The following is a 17,943-nucleotide window of genomic DNA, read 5'->3' as shown; positions in this document are numbered from 1 at the left end:
CAAATGGGCAATGGGGCCTTAAACACTTTCAAGCAAAATTTCTGTTCTGAAAGCCACCAGCTGTTTCTTTCGTTTTGGGCCCCATTGTGCATACATATATAAGATTAGGGCCACAATGGGTATGTTTTCGAACACAGGACAAACAGGGGTATCCATTTTGGGGTACAAATCCTCATTTTCATGTGCACTATAGAAAAAAAAACTGTCTTTAAAATGACATATTTTCAAAAATATAAAATTGTTGTTTTTTTCTCCTCTAAATTGCATTGACTCCTGAAAAGAAACTGTGGGGTCAAAATACTCAAAACACCCTTCGGTGAATATATGGGGTCAAGTGTGAGGGTATCTGTCATTCGGACACCTATGAGCCTTTGCAATCTTGGCTTGGTGTAGGAAAACAAAATGATTCTCAAAATGTTAATGTTAAATTTTGTATGTCTCCTAAATGGTTAAAAAAAACAAAGGTTTTTCCAATGTGCTTCCAGAATAAAGTAAACAGATGAAAATATATATCTTAGCAAAAAAGTGTACAGTATGTTTGCACATATTTGACATATTGCATTTGAAAATGTTAAACTGACAATTTTCTCAAAATCTTCCCAATTGTGGTGCTTTTAATAAATATACACAAATTCTATTGGTCTGTTTTTACCTAAATGAAGTACAATATGTTGCTAAAAAACAATGTCAGAATTACTTGGATATGCAAAAGCTTTTCGGAGTTTTTCTATGTTAAAGTGACACGTCAGATTTCCAACATTTGGCCTGATCATTAAGGCACAAACGGGCTTTAACACTAAGGGGTTGAACTATCAGCCAGTTTTCTAAACCAGACAACCCCCTTATACACTGTATGCCTTCAACCAAACCAAGTCTTTTAAATTTACTGCTGTCATAAATTAATGTCAGATTAATGGTGTTGTCCAACTGGAAACTATTGATGGCCTATCTTTATCCAATAGCAGATTGGTGGGGTTCCGCTGCATTGTATTCCACCAATCACTCTTTGCGGGGCTGCTTTGTTCAAGTACTGAGCTGATTTCTAAAATAAGCAGATAGCTTCAGTTTCACTGTAGTGGACCAGCTTGGTATTACAGAAAATGTTTCTAATTACTTTAATGGGAACCTTGGCTGCAATACCAAGCCTCACCACTACAGTGGGAAAGGAGCTGTCTGATTGCTGCAGAATTCTGCTTATTGCATTAGTGCACTGGCTTGGCAAACAGCTGATGGACAAGGATCCTGGGCGGCAGACACCCATTAATCTACTATTGATGGCCTATCGTAAGGATAGGCCAACAATAGTTTACAACTGGACAACTTCATTAACTATATATGCACCAACCTACAAATCTAGAAATACTAGAAGTACAGTAGGCAAAATATGTAACTTTATTATAAAAAATAAAGGTAGTACAGGTATGCTGAAAAGCAGTAGCCACGGGTAAAAATCAGTGTATTTTTTAGCTCTGTCTTCTATGGAATACCATGTTTGTCTGCCTCATGTACATGAGATGCTGCAATAATATGTTTATGGTTGTGCACCAAAATTCTTCATGGCTTATTTTAATTCTATTTCTATTTCTTGTAGAGGAGTTTAAAAACTTTTTCCTGAGTCATCCAGAATATTCAAAATTGTTTACAACCTACCTTGACCACCAGAAATATTACTTGCATGTACTGCAGCAAGAGGAAGAGGAAGACAAGAATTTAGAACCCTTCATAGCCGGAAACCAGGGCACCAACAGCAGCATAGAGGAAGCTACTAGTTCATCAGACAAAAAAGTAGACTGAATGAGACTAAAAAGAATAAGGATTTTTAAATAAAGTTGTGCTTTATATCTGTGTTAGGACGCAGGGGGCTTTTCCCCACTTTTTGCCTGTGTGATACATTACTCATTGAAGATGATTATCATAGTTCGCTGGTTTATATTTAGTTTCTCCTTTTTTGAAATTTAGGGAACCATGTCCACAATTAAAACCATAAGTTTTATGCAGAGCCCAATGCATGGGGCCTGTATGGTAGTGCATGAAGGGCAGGTAGGTCCTTAGTATGGAGTCGCCCCACCTCTGAGCACTGTCATTCAGTCTCAATCAGACTCCCTATGTAAGGAGAAATAAGCTAAGGCAAAGCTATAGTAGAAAATCTCTGCACAAAAATCCATGTAATTTGGTTTGATTGTTCCTGCAGTATGTGCATGGGGCTTTTAGAAACCAAATTCACCTGCGGAATACATTTTTACTGCAGAAAATGTTCTGCAACAGATCTACCTCAAGTGAGCATACATTTAGGAGCCGATTTTTCTTTTTGAGGAAGGGAGGGGCAAAATAAGAAGTCACCAGCAAAACACACCAAAACAGGGCTAGGTGAGCAAGACCTTAATTGGCTGTCTCATTACGAGTACCCCTTTCGTTACGCCCTTTTTACTCTTTCTAGGCATATGGTTTTCTCTACTGGAGTTGTTCCAGATTATTCAAGTATTATATGGATGGCTCTGCATTTTAACGGCTTTAATTGAAAATATACAACAAGCCATAGTTCCTGGGGCTGGCCTCAGTCTAAATTCTTTTTTTAAGTGTTCTAATACACCTGAAACTAAAAGCAAAGGAACTTTGCATAAATTTAAAGGGGTCTTCCAGGAAGAATACTACTGATGATCGGTGATGATCGGTCATCAATAGTTGATCAGCTGGGGTCCGTAGCTTGGGGCCCCGACCGATCTGCTAAGTGGGCACATGCTGCAAATACAGAGATCGGAGCGGAAGTCTCTGAGCCGACCTCTGTGTAGTGGCTGGCACTTGTAACTGCAGTCACAGCTCACATTGATTTCAATGAGAGCCATGCCTGCAGTTACGAGCGCCGGCCACTAGACTGAGGTTGGTGCGGAGACTTCCACTCTGACCTCTGTGTATTTGCGACGCTGACAGCATGCGCCCGCTCAGCTGAACGGTCGGGGTCCCAAGCGGCAGACCCCAGCAGATCAACTATTGATGACCTATTAAAAGGACAGGTCAGCAGTAGTATTCTCCCTGGAAAACTCATTTAAACATTTCCTACCATTTTGTTTCTGCAGCTCCTATATAGTTCTATGTGTCTCTATGGTAACAGACTACAGATATGCTCTGTGTAGTCTGATCCAGTTGTCATACATTTTTTCTGTCCCTTTTGTCATGATTATCTACTGAATGTACTTTACCAAGATTTAGCGGACATATATAAGGATGTATGGCATCAACAGAAACATCAGACAACGTAGGTTGTATTTGTTGTTTGTTACAAAGGGGAAGCATAGGTCTACATAGGAGCTGTAGAAAAACATTGTTTGCCAAGGTGGACATAGCCTTTTAGCACAACATAACCTTATGTCTGAACCCTACCAAATATTTCTCATTGTACTGTGAGGTTGACCCTAGTGAAATACATCATGTTTTTTTAAAATAAAAAGTGATTAAAAGATGTAAGTAAAGTGAATATTTCTGCATATTTTGTAAATTTACTGTGTAAAAGTATGATTCTCCTTTAACGTTATTATTAGAGATGAGCGAGTATACTCGTTTCGAGTAATTACTCGATCGAGCACCGCGATTTTCGAGTACTTCCGTACTCGGGTGAAAAGATTCGGGGGGCGCCGGGGAGCGGGGGGAGGCATGGCGGCGCGGGGGTTAGTAGCGGGGAACAGGGGGGTGCCCTTCCTCTCCCCCTCACTCCCCGCTGCAACCCCCCAGTCACCCACGGCGCCCCCCGAATCTTTTCGCCCGAGTACGTAAGTACTCGAAAATCGCGGTGCTCGGGCGAAAAAGGGGCGTGGCCGAGTATGCTCGCTCATCTCTAGTTATTATTCATGGTGCCATGGTCCAAACGAAAGTTCACAAATTCCATACCAAGTTTTCAGCTCACAGTATCCGAATAGAGCGCTGGATCTGGAACCTATACATTTCTTCATACCATGGTCCAAAGCCTCCCATAGCAGCCATCAATATAAAAAACAATCACAGTTCTTTCAAATGGAGAATATTTACATGCAATATCTATCTACACCAGCGATCTAATTGACTGACAACTGCCGCCCCAGCCTCATATATTTCACATCTGCTTTAGGGCTTTAGTTATAATTTCATTCCTCTACTCCATTTTTTTTGGAGCATAGAAGCGGAATTAAAACAGAAACTGATTCATTTTTTTCCACCATTTTAATAGGGCTTTTAAAAATGGAAAGAAAACTGAAAGCTTTTGTTTGCTTCCATTACATTAGGGCTCTGTTTTTTAAACAGAGCAGATAACGCTGCTCTATTTGTTGCATTTAAAAAAGGAACAGACGCAAATAGCAGCTATTTTTTGCTTTCAGTTTTTAAAAACCCCATTAATATCAATAGTTGAAAAAACAGATCAGTTCATTTCCGTTTTAATTCCATTTCTCTGCTCCAAAGACTGAGAAGAGAAACCAAATTATAACTGAAAACCTAAGGCCCAGCTCACACAACCATTCAGATTCTGCATGCTGTGAGCCCGGCCATTGACCCTGCGTACGGAACTAACCTGTACTGCATATGGCCTCCTAGGCTTGGAGGCGGTCATGCGTAGTACAGGGGGGGGGGGGGGGGGGGGGTTGTTTGTATTTCTTGGGCAATCGCTTAGTGGATTAATTGCATGGGCTGCGGGTCGAACACCTCCATTGACTTTAATAGAGGCTGTCTGTGCAGAGAGCATGCTGCGATTTTTCTTCTGCTTGCAGAATACACAATACGTATGCATGAGTGTGAGGGAAAAGAAAATCGGAACCACATGGCTTTCAATGCCTGTGTTTTGCTGCGGGAATCCACGCAAGCGACAATCGCGGAATCCGCATTTCAAATTTGGCTGTGTTAGGCAGGCGCACATAAAAATGCCAACGGCCATGTGAATAAGCCCTTTAATAAACAAACCAAGGGGGCAGTTTTTTAATTGGCTCAAAAAAAATTTTTTATTGTCCCTATGTGCATCCTCTAGTTATGATATCAACTAAACACCTAGTAAGTAATATTACTGTTATATAGTATATAGTTTGTAAGACTGAAAAGAGACATAAACCGACCATAATATACTATAGTGCTGATCCAAACTAAAGCAAAGACCCCCATGAGTCAAAAGCTATTTTTCATCTTGCCCCATGGAAACTGTTGCAGACTTTGCTGTTCAGTGAGGTTGTCAAGGGTTAATCGCTTCATTGACCTCTTGCGCACCAATGGTATTCAAAAATTGAGAGCCGCCTTGAAGTACAGTAATGAGGAAAAAGAAAAGTTTAAAACATGGTGCGTTAGGGCTTAAACAGGTGACAGTGATTTTGTCCAGCGTTGTGGTGTGAAAATCACACATGCAAAACGGAACGAAACGAAGTCATTGATTTCAATGGCTTAGTTCTCACAGCCGTGTTTCTCGAGTGCAGGAACTGCGTGTGAGAAAAGACTTTTATTTTATGCCTAAACATGTCTGTCACTGACTCCCAAAAGGGGTATACTGTACATTGCTAAAGTTGTAGGTAGCTGTGAAAAAAGGTTGCAAAGTAAGAAATACTTATGCTAGAAATTAATTGATTTGGCACGAGCATTTCTAAATTTGATACTTTCCCAGAAGAAAAAGTGTACAAAGTGTGTTATTTTTTTTCTAGAATGTTTGCAGAAGACAGCAATGGATGCTCCAAAACAGCTCAGGAGGGTTTTAGCTACATAGATTTCAGGGCACTATAGAATTCCCAGCCCTGTACTACAGTGAATCTCACTGAAGCCTGCACCATCACTCACCATATGCCAGCCCTGACTGACCTTCGTAACCTGCCTCTTCTTTACTTTCAAGGCAGGTTTCAAATCAGTGGACTGGTGCGGGAGAGCCCAGTGTGACGCGGCATGTCTACTCCTTACATTGTCTTAGCTGTTAGGGCGACTTGGTTCTCTAGGCCGCCATTCTGTAGGACCCAGGGTGCATTCAGGGAGAGCTGCCTGTGATTGGCTGAGCACATCAGCCAAGCATATTCAGCTCTTTCAGCAGGCGGCGATTTAAAATCCCCGACTGCTGATAGATCAGCACCACAGTGCAGGGGACAGGAGGAGAGGCAAGGTGAGTATCTATTTTTTTGTTTTTTAAACCACTTTCACTTGATTTTCAGGAAAGGGCTTATATTTAAAGCCCTTCCCTGAAATCAATTGCTGGCAGCAGAATCCTCTACCGCAGCGGACATGTGTGACAGCTGCGGTAGAGAATTGAAGAATTCCTCTGCTGCATCTGCCACAGATGTGGCAGATGTAGCAGCAGGGAATTCTTTTAACTAGTGGGGATGAAGAAAACATCTGTCGCATGTGGCAGATGTATTCTTCATCCGTGCAAGGGACACAGCAGCGGCGGACAGGTAACTAATATTTTTTTTTTACACTAAAATTTTTCTTTTTCAGGGAAGAGCTTATATGGAAAGCTCATCCCTGAAAAACAGTTCAGTGGTGCCAGCAGACCGTTGTCTCCAATGGAACCACCGGGAGCAGCACCGGCTCCATTGAAGAGAATGGCTGCATTTTTTTTATTTTTACACTAAAATTTTTCTTTTTCAGGGAAGAGCTTATATGTAAAGCTCTTCCCTGAAAAAGAATGCAGGGAATCGGTAGGTCATTGTTTTCAATGGAGCTGCCGGCAGCAGCCGCGGCTCCATTGAAGACAATGCGTGCATTCAAAGTACGGACATGTGCAAAGTACGGACATGTGCAAACACCATAGGGAATGCATTGTTCCAAATAGAAGTGTGTTTTTGTGCATGCAAAATGTGCGCACAAAAACACGCTCGTGTGAACGCCCCCCTAGGGTGGGTTCACACGAGCGTGTTTTTGTGCGCACTTAGGTGCGTACATACGGGCACACCTAGGTACGAGCAAAAACATGCATAAACACAGCTGCGTGCTTGTTGCCAATGGAGCCGCGGCTGCTGCCGGTGGCTCCATTGAAAACAATGCTCTGCCGGCCCTCTGCATTCTTTTTCAGGGAAGGGTTTTACATATAAGCTCTTCCCTGAAAAAGAAACATTTTAGTGCAAAAAAAAACAAACTTACCTCTGCACCACTGCTGTGACCCCCGTGGGCATGAAAAACACATCTGCCGCATGCAGCAGATGTTTCCTTCATCCCCACTAGTTAAAAGAATTCCCTGCTGCTACATCTGCCACATCTGTGGCAGATGCAGCAGAGGAATTATTCAATTCTCAACTGCAGCTGTCACTGCGATAGACAATCCTGCTGCCGACATCTCGTCAATGGCTTTTCAGGGAAGGTCTTCATAAGCCTTTCCCTGAAAAGCCATTTAAAAAAGTGTATAAAAAAAAAATCAATACTCACCTCCCTTCAGCTGCTGGGGCTCAGCCGCGACTTCTGGCGCTGTCCCCGGCTCTGTAGTTCTGAGCTATCAGCAGCCGGTGATTTAAAATCCCCGCCTGCTGGTAGCTCTGATTATGATTGGCTACCAGAGATACCAGCAGGCAGGGATTTTAAATCTCCGCATGCTACTAGCTGAGAACTATACAGCTGGGGACAGCGGCAGAAGTCGCCGCTGAGCCAGGGCATCCCCGTCAATGACTTTTCAGGAAAGGGCTTCATAAGCGGCGAACAGGTAATTTTTTTTTTTTACACTAAAATTATTGTTTTTCAGGGAAGGGCTTATGTTTAAAGCCCTTTTCTGAAATCCAATGACAGGGAGCAGCAGGATCCTCTACCGCAGCTGTCATGTGTGACAGCTGCAGTAGGGAATTGAAGAATTCCTCTGCTGCATCAGTCACAGTTGTGGCATATGTAGCAGCAGGGAATTCTTTTTACTAGCGGGGATGAAGGAAACATCTGCTGCATGTGGCAGATGTGTTCTTCATCTCCGCGGGGGACACGGCAGCGGCGGAGAGGTAAGTTTATTTATTTTTTTTATTACACTAAAATTATTGTTTTTCAGGGAAGGGCTTATATGTAAAGCCCTTTCATGAAAAACATTTAAGGTGCCCGCGGCTCCATTGAAAACAATGCAGAGCATGAGTCACCTTGAAAAATGCTCGAGTCTTCCATTGACTTTAATGGGATTCGTTACTCGAAACGAGCTCTCGGGCATTACAAAAAGCTCAGCTTGAGTAATGAGCACCCGAGCATTTTGGTGCTCGCTTATCTCTATTGCTAATTTTTAAAATACTGAACCCAGCTAGTCTAGCATACTAGAGAACAGTGGAGACAATGACATGCATAGCAAAGGATGTCTACAAATATCTGAAGGGCTGTCACAGTGCAGAGGGATCAGACCTATTCCTATTTGCACAAGGAAAGACTAGAAGCAATGGGATAAAACACAGATTAGATATTAGAAAAAACTTTTTGACAGTCAGGGTGATCAATGTTCTGCCTCTATTCACTGAATGACTATCAGTCCTGTAAGAAAGCAGGAGCGATAAGTCTTGGGATGATTGTTTGGCACTCATGCACCTGACAGTCATCCCATGTAAAGTAACTTTAAGATCCATAGTCCATGACCTCAATCTGAAGAGAAGTGGGAACATGCAACAAGACAATGACCCAAAGCACACAGGTACATCAACTAAAGAATGGTTAAAAAATTAAAAGATTGTTTTCCACTGCTCATAGTCCGATTTTCACTCTCTTTTTTCCCCTGAAGTCTCACTCTTCTGCCTCTCTTAGGGTTCCTCCACACGGGCACTGCGATGTTCGCTCACGACTGCAGCGTAGCCAAAAATCGCATGGAAGGGAGGCAGCTGTGACCACGTCACGGCTGCATCTCCTGTTTATGCGCCCGTTCAGACTGCCTAGGTGTGGTGAGTATATGCTGCACCCAGAATACCGCCAGGTGGGGAAGAGAGTTTAGCTCCGCTAAAATTCCTCCCCCTTTTTGCCCCTTGATGGCTGTTGGCAAAGGGAGGGGGCAGGATCTAATGTGCTAATCTCCCATCCCGCCCCCTCCCTTTGCCAACAGCTGGCAAGGGATGGAAGGGGGAGGGAGTTTAGCAGAGCCACTGCTATAGGGAGAGTGTTAGTGTCTACAAGAACCACAACGGTCCTTCTTAGGGCCACAGCTCACCTAGTGCATTACTGTTGTGGCTGCTGTGAGCAGTTTTGCCCTTTTTTTTTTGTGTATCGGCCGTGCAGGCTATAGCGTTCTCAGGCTGCAGTCTGCACTACGTAGTATAGGGGCAGTATTGGTCAGGCAGGGACAGTGGTAGTGTAGAATCCTGTCTACAAAACCCCAATGGTCCTTCTTAGGGCTACCTGTGACCGTGTGCATTTAACTCCGTGGTTGCTTGGGGTTGTAGTACCTCAGTATTGCACAGCAAGGCCTGCGTGCAGCCTTCATTTAAATATTTTTCTGGGTGCAGTTAGCGTAACGTAAGCGCTGTCTGCCTCCAAGTGCACGCCAAGAAACCACAAATTTTTTACAGTGCTCTGTGTTAGCCCTCAGCTGCCTTCACAGTGTACGGTGTCAGACACACATAGAGTGAAAGTCCAATACACACTGCATAGCCTGCATTGCATAGAAAAAATATATAATAAATAAAGAAATCCTTTTTACGGCTACCGGTGACCCAGTGCATTTGACTGCGTGGCCTGTGGGACTTCAGGTGCATCACAATTGCATATTGCACAGCTAGTCCTGCTTGCATCCTTCCTGATAATTTATCTCTGGCTAAAATTTTGCATTATATAACCGCTGGCAGCCACCAACTGCGCGGCAATAATTCACAAAAATGTTTACACCGCTCAGTGTCTGCTCGATTCTTAATGCACCATGCTGAGGGGTAGGGGTAGAGGACGTGGACGCGGTCGAGGATGCGGAGTTCCACGTGAGAGTGTGGGCATAGGCCCAGTTCCTGGTCCAGGTGAGAGGAAAGTTTCTGGGGTCCCCAGCTTCATATCACAATTTTTGGGTCCACGTCGTACACCTTTATTAAAAAACGAGCAGTGTGAGTGGGTCCTGTCGTGGATGGCAGAAAGTGCATCCAGCAATCAATCGACCACCCAGTCTTCTACGCCGTCCACTGCTGCAACTCTGAATCCTCTCGCTGCTGCTCCTCCTTCCTCCCAGCCTCCTCACTCCATGAAAATGACACATTCTGAGAAGCAGGCAGACTCCCAGGAACTGTTCTCGGGCCCCTGCCCAGATTGGGGAACAATGATTCCTCTCCCACCTGAGGAGTTTGTCGTGACCGATGCCCAACCTTTGGAAAGTTCTTGGGGTCCGGGGGATGAGGCTGGGGACTTCCAGCAACTGTCTCAAGAGCTTTCAGTGGGTGAGGAGGACGATGGGGATGAGACACAGTTGTCTATCAGTGAGGCAGTAGTAAGGGCAGTAAGTCCGAGGGAGGAGCACACAGAGGATTCGGAGGAAGAGCCGCTGGACGATGAGGTGACTGACCCCACCTGGTGTGATAAGCCAACTGAGGAGAGGTCTTCAGAGGGGGAGGCAATTGCAGCCGCAGGACAGGTTGGAAGAAGCAGTGGGGTGGCCAGGGGTAGAGGCAGGGCCAGAGCGAATAATCCCCCAGCTGTTTCCCAAAGGACCCCCTCGCGCCAAGCCACCGTGCAGAGACCAAGGTGCTCAAAGGTGTGGCAGTTTTTCACTGAGAACGCGGACGACAGACGAACACTGGTGTGCAAGCTTTGTCGCGCCAAGATCAGCCAGGGATTCACCACCATCAGCATGCGCAGGCATATGATGGCCAAGCACCCCACAAGGTGGGACGAAGGCCGTTCACTGCCTCTGGCCTGCACCACTGCCTCTCCCCCTGTGCCCCAACCTGCCACTGAGATCCAACCACCTCTCAGGACACAGGCACGAGTGTCTCCTGGCCTGGACCAACACCCTCACCTCCGCTGTCCTCGGCCCCATCCAGCAATGTCTCTCAGCGCAGCGTCCAGCTGTGACTAAGAGAATCATTGGAGCGAAAGCGCAAATACGCCGCCACGCACCCGCACGCTCAAGCTTTAAATGTCCACATAGCCAAATTGATCAGCCTGGAGATGCTCCCGTACAGGCTTGTGGAAACGGAGGCTTTCAAAAACATGATGGTGGCGGCGGCCCCGCGCTACTCGATTCCCAGTCGCCACTATTTTTCCCGGTGTGCCATCCCAGCCCTGCACAACCACATCTCCCGCAACATTGTACGCGCCCTCACCAACGCGGTTACTGGCAAGGTCCACTTAACAACGGACACGTGGACAAGCACTGGCGGGCAGGGCCACTATATCTCGCTGACGGCACATTGGGTGAATATAGTGGAGGCTGGGACCAAGTCAGAGCCTGGGACCACTCACGTCCTACCCACCCCCAGAATTGCGGGCCCCAGCTCGGTGCTGGTATCTGCGGCGGTGTATGCCTCCTCCACTAAACCTTCCTCCTCCCCTTCCTCCTCCTCCTACGCAACCTCTGCCTCGCAATCCAGATGTGTCAGCAGCAGCACGTCGCCAACAGTCTGTGTCATGCGGCATGGCAGCACAGCGGTGGGCAAGCGTCAGCAGGCCGTGCTGAAACTACTCAGCTTAGGAGAGAAGAGGCACATGGCCCACGAACTGTTGCACGGTCTGACAGAGCTTTCGCCGCTGAGCCTCCAACCGGGCATGGTCGTGTGTGACAACGGCCGTAATCTAGTGGCGGCTCTGCAGCTCGGCAGCCTCACGCACGTGCCATGCCTGGCCCACGTATTTAATTTGGTGGTTCAGCGGTTTCTGAAAAGCTACCCACACTTGTCAGACCTCCTTGGCAAGGTGCACCGGGTCAGCCCACATTTCCACAAGTCCAACATGGACGCTGCCACCCTGCGGACCCTGCAACATCGGTTAAATCTGCCAGTGCACCGACTGCTTTGCGACGTGCCCACATGGTGGAACTCTACGCTCTACATGTTGGCCAGGCTGTATGAGCAGCGTAGAGCTATAGTGGAATACCAACTCCAACATGGGCGGCGCAGTGGGAGTCAGCCTCCTCAATTCTTTACAGAGGAGTGGGCCTGGTTTTCAGACATCTGCCAGGTCCTTGGAAACTTTGAGGAATCTACCCAGATGGTGAGCGGCGATGCTGCAATCATTAGCGTCACCATTCCTCTGCTATGCCTCTTGAGAAGTTCCCTGCAAAGCATAAAGGCAGACGCTTTGCGCTCGGAAACGGAGGCAGGGGAAGACAGTATGTCGCTGGATAGTCAGAGCACCCTCATGTCTATATCTCAGCAGGTTGAGGAGGAGGAGGAGGGGGAGGAGCAGGAGGGAGAAGAGACAGCTGGGCCCACTGCAGAGGGTACCGATGCTGCTTGCCTGTCATCCGTTCAGCGTGTATGGCCTGTGGAGGAGGAGGAGGATCCTGAAAGTGATCTTCCTAGTGAGGACAGCCATGTGTTGCGTACAGGTACCCTGGCACACATGGCTGACTTCATGTTAGGATGCCTTTCTCGTGACCCTCGCGTTAGATGCATTCTGACGACTACGGATTACTGTGTGTACACACTGCTCGACCCACGGTATAAGGAGAACCTTTCCACACTCATTCCCGAAGAGGAAAAGGGTTCGAGAGTGATGCAATACCACAGGGCCCTGGTGGACAAACTGATGGTAAACTTCCCATCCGACAGCGCTAGTGGCAGAAGGCACAGTTTCGAGGGCCAGGTAGCAGGGGAGGAGCGGAGATTAGGCAGCATGTTCAGCGCAGGCAGGGGAACACTCTCCAAGGCCTTTGCCAGCTTTAGGGCTCCCCAGCAAGACTGTGTCACCACTCCCCAGTCAAGGCTGAGTCGGAGGGAGCACTGTAAAAGGATAGTGAGGGAGTACGTAGCTGATCGTACGACCGTCCTTCGTGACGCCTCTGCTCCGTACAACTACTGGGTGTCAAAGCTGCAACTGCAGATGGAAGCATTGTTCTCTATCACCTTAAAAAAAAACAGGGACCTTTACCTTTATCAATCTGTGTACGATATTTGTCCTCCTCCTGCTCCTCCTCCTGAAACCTCACGTAATCACCCCGAACTGGCAATTTTCCGGTGGCCCAAAAGGCTCATATAACTTTTGTAAACAATATTTATACGTTTCAATTCTCATTAAAGCAATGAAACTTCCACCTGAACCAATTTTTATTTTAACTGGGCTGCCTCCAGGCCTAGTTACAAATTAAGCCACAGTAAGCGAAGCGATTAATTGGTTTCACCTGCCCTCTGGGTTGGACATGGGCAATTTTTCTGGGGTACATTTGTACTATTGGTACACCAATATTTTGGGCCCTCGCCTACAATGTAATCCAAGTAATTTTTATGGACTTCGCCTGCACTCATGGTACACCAATGTGTTTGGGGTTGGCCTACACTTTTGCTACATAAATGTAACTCTGTTCTGCCTACCTATACTTCTGCCACAGTAATGCTAGAGGGGTCTGACTATACTTCTGCAACAGAAATGTTACTTCGGTCTGCCCATAATTCTGCTCCTGAAATGTTACCTTGGTTTGTGTATACTGTTACTACTGTAATGTTACTAATACTGGCCTCTGGCTATACTGCTGCAACGGAAATGTTACTGGGGTCTGTCTATACTGCTACTACTAAAATGTTACAAATACTGTGCTCTCCCTATACTGCTGCAACAGAAATGTTAATGTGCTGCTTTGCCTATACAGTTGCTACGGAAATGTTACTGGGGTCCGTCTGTACTGCTACTACTGAAATGTTACAAAGACTGTAATCTCCCTATACTGCTGCAACGGAAATGTTACTGGGGCTGTCTATACTGCTACTACTGAAATGTTACTAATACTAGGCTCTGCCCATACTGCTGATATGGAAATGTTACTGAGGGCCTGTCTATACTGCTACTACTGAAATGTTACAAAGACTGTAAACCTCCTTATACTGCTGCAACGGAAATGTTACTGGGGCCTGTCTATACTGCTACTACTGAAATGTTACTAATACTGGGCTCTGGCCATACTGCTGCTACGGAAATGTTACTGGGGCCTGTCTATACTGCTACTACTGAAATGTTATAAAAGACTGTAAACTTCCTTATACTGCTGCAACGGAAATGTTACTGGGGCCTGTCTATACTGCTACTACTGAAATGTTACTAATACTTGGCTCTGGCAATACTGCTGCTACGGAAATGTTACTGGGGGGTGTCTATACTGCTACTACTGAAATTTTACTAATACAGGGCTCTGCCCATACTGCTGCTAAGGAAACGTTACTGGGGCCTGTCTATACTGCTACTACTGAAATGTTACAAATACTGTGCTCTACCTGTACCGCTGCAACGGAAATGTTAATGTGCTGCTATGCCTATACAGCTGCTATGGAAATGTTACTGGGGCCCGTCTATACTGCTACTACTGAAATGTTACTAATACTGGGCTCTGCCCATACTGCTGATACGGAAATGTTACTGGGGCCTGTCTATACTGCTACTACTGAAATGTTACAAAGACTGTAAACTTCCTTATACTGCTGCAACGGAAATGTTACTGGGGCCTGTCTATACTGCTACTCCTGAAATGTTACTAATACTGGCTCTGGCCATACTGCTGCTACGGAAATGTTACTGGGGGCTGTCTGTACTGCTACTACTGAAATGTTACTAATACAGGGCTCTGCCCATACTGCTGCTAAGGAAGCGTTACTGGGGCCTGTCTATACTGCTACTACTGAAATGTTACAAATACTGTGCTCTCCCTATACCGCTGCAACGGAAATGTTAATGTGCTGCTCTGCCTTTACAGCTGCTATGGAAATGTTACTGGGGCCTGTCTATACTTCTACTACTGAAATGTTACTAATACTGGGCTCTGCCCATACTGCTGATACGGAAATGTTACTGGGGCCTGTCTATACTGCTACTACTGAAATGTTACAAAGACTGTAAACTTCCTTGTACTGCTGCAACGGAAATGTTACTGGGGCCTGTCTATACTGCTACTACTGAAATGTTACTGTTACCATACAGCGCGGCGCGGCGCTCCGGCGGCCTGGAGCCCTGTGTTGAGGTTATCCCAGCAGCTGTGGGCGGCGGCATGGGCGTGTCCGCCCGTAGGGTGCCGCCCACCCTCCTCCGTTCTTCTTATACAGCAGTGGGCGGAGTTGCTTCCTCCCACTCTCCGCCCCTGGGCGGAACCTTGTGGTTAAAAGACTGGCAGTGAAGTGAGCTCATTGCCAGTTATTGGTTCTGCATGCACCTAGCCAGTCTGTCTGCGGTTCCCCTCAGCCAGTCCCTAGTTGTCGGTCAGCTCCCTCTGGTCCCCTATTACTCTGTTTGTTTGTGTTGGTTCTGTTTGCCTCTAATCTAGTCTGGCCCAGTCAGCACTAGTTGCTATCCAGCACCCTGCCAGTTTTCCTGTGAGCTCCATCTCCAGCCTTGTAAGTTTTGTTGGTCTGATTCATCTGCCTCCTCTGTCGGCACTCTGTTCCCCCCATTAGGTAGTTTCCTTCTTGTCAGCCGCCAGGTCCCTAGCCAGGGCAGGGACCGCCGTCCAGTTGTCCGCCTGGGGTTAGCCAGGGCCGAGGCAAGTAGGCAGGGACAGTGGGGTGCGGGAAGATCAGGGCACCCCACTTGGCGCTTGGGGGGGCAGAGTGCCGTAACAGTTACTAATGCTGGCTTTGGCCATACTGCTGCTACGGAAATGTTACTGGGGGCTGTCTGTACTGCAACTACTGAAATGTTACTAATACACGGCTCTGCCCATACTGCTGCTAAGGAAACGTTACTGGGGCCTGTTTATACTGCTACTACTGAAATGTTACAAATACTGTGCTCTCCCTATATCGCTGCAACGGAAATGTTAATGTGCTGCTCTGCCTATACAGCTGCTATGGAAATGTTACTGGGGCCTGTCTATACTGCTACTACTGAAATGTTACTAATACTGGGCTCTGCCCATACTGCTGATACGGAAATGTTACTGGGGCCTATCTATACTGCTACTACTGAAATATTACAAAGACTGTAAACTTCCTTACACTGCTGCAACGGAAATGTTACTGGGGCCTGTCTATACTGCTACTACTGAAATGTTACTAATACTGGCTTTAGCCATACTGCTGCTACGGAAATGTTACTGGGGCCTGTCTATACTGCTACTACTGAAATGTTACTAATACTGGGTCTGCTCATACTGCTGATACGGAAATGTTACTGGGGCCTGTCTATACTGCTACTACTGAAATGTTACAGACTGTAAACTTCCTTATACTGCTGCAACGGAAATGTTACTGGGGCCTGTCTATACTGCTACTACTGAAATGTTACTAATACTTGGCTCTGCCCATACTGCTGATATGGAAATGTTACTGGGGCCTGTCTATACTGCTACTACTGAAATGTTACAAAGACTGTAAACTTCCTTATACTGCTGCAACGGAAATGTTACTGGGGCCTGTCTATACTGCTACTACTGAAATGTTACTAATACTTGGCTCTGCCCATACTGCTGATATGGAAATGTTACTGGGACCTGTCTATACTGCTAGTACTGAAATGTTACAAAGACTGTAAACTTCCTTATACTGCTGCAATGGAAATGTTACTGGGGCTTGTCTATACTGCTACTACTGAAATGTTACTAATACTGGCTCTGGCCATACTGCTGCTACGGAAATGTTACTGGGGCCTGTCTATACTGCTACTACTGAAATGTTACTAATACTGGCTCTGGCCATACTGCTGCTAGGGAAATGTTACTGGGGGCTGTCTATACTGCTACTACTGAAATTTTACTAGCACAGGGCTCTGCCCATACTGCTGCTAAGGAAACGTTACTGGGGCCTGTCTATACTGCTACTACTGAAATGTTACAAATACTGTGCTCTCCCTATACCGCTGCAACGGAAATGTTAATGTGCTGCTCTGCCTATACAGCTGCTATGGAAATGTTACTGGGGCCTGTCTATACTGCTACTACTGAAATGTTACTAATACTGGGCTCTGCCCATACTGCTGATACGGAAATGTTACTGGGGCCTGTCTATACTGCTACTACTGAAATGTTACAAAGACTGTAAACTTCCTTATACTGCTGCAACGGAAGTGTTACTGGGGCCTGTCTATACTGCTACTACTGAAATGTTACTAATGCTGGCTTTGGCCATACTGCTGCTACGGAAATGTTACTGGGGGCTGTCTGTACTGCTACTACTGAAATGTTACTAATACAGGGCTCTGCCCATACTGCTGCTAAGGAAACGTTACTGGGGCCTGTCTATACTGCTACTACTGAAATGTTACAAATACTGTGCTCTCCCTATACCGCTGCAACGGAAATGTTAATGTGCTGCTCTGCCTATACAGCTGCTATGGAAATGTTACTGGGGCCTGTCTATACTGCTACTACTGAAATGTTACTAATACTGGGCTCTGCCCATACTGCTGATACGGAAATGTTACTGGGGCCTGTCTATACTGCTACTACTGAAATGTCACAAATACTGTGCTCTCCCTATACCGCTGCAACGGAAATGTTAATGTGCTGCTCTGCCTATACAGCTGCTATGGAAATGTTACTGGGGCCTGTCTATACTGCTACTACTGAAATGTTACTAATACTGGGCTCTGCCCATACTGCTGATACGGAAATGTTACTGGGGCCTGTCTATACTGCTACTACTGAAATGTTACAAAGACTGTAAACTTCCTTATACTGCTGCAACGGAAATGTTACTGGGGCCTGTCTATACTGCTACTACTGAAATGTTACTAATGCTGGCTTTGGCCATACTGCTGCTACGGAAATGTTACTGGGGGCTGTCTGTACTGCTACTACTGAAATGTTACTAATACAGGGCTCTGCCCATACTGCTGCTAAGGAAACGTTACTGGGGCCTGTCCATACTGCTACTACTGAAATGTTACAAATACTGTGCTCTCCCTATACCGCTGCAACGGAAATGTTAATGTGCTGCACTGCCTATACAGCTGCTATGGAAA

At 46.1% G+C, this 17,943-nt stretch overlaps 1 protein-coding gene across 1 annotated transcript in view; it reads left to right on the top strand.

The window, feature by feature from the left end:
• Positions 1–2,816, top strand: part of LOC136598675 (lysophosphatidylcholine acyltransferase 2-like) — a 91,189-nt gene extending 88,373 nt beyond the window's left edge. Inside the window, exon 6 of the mRNA XM_066588758.1 lies at positions 1,592–2,816. Within this exon, the coding sequence (XP_066444855.1) occupies positions 1,592–1,794 (203 nt within the window). The 3' untranslated portion in view covers positions 1,795–2,816. The remainder of the gene's footprint in view (positions 1–1,591) is intronic.
• Positions 2,817–17,943: the final 15,127 nt, after the last annotated feature.

The sequence above is a fragment of the Eleutherodactylus coqui genome, unplaced genomic scaffold (genome assembly GCF_035609145.1).
Source record: "Eleutherodactylus coqui strain aEleCoq1 unplaced genomic scaffold, aEleCoq1.hap1 HAP1_SCAFFOLD_69, whole genome shotgun sequence".
Taxonomy (NCBI): Eukaryota; Metazoa; Chordata; class Amphibia; order Anura; family Eleutherodactylidae; genus Eleutherodactylus; species Eleutherodactylus coqui.
This window is presented reverse-complemented; position numbering and strand designations above follow the sequence as displayed.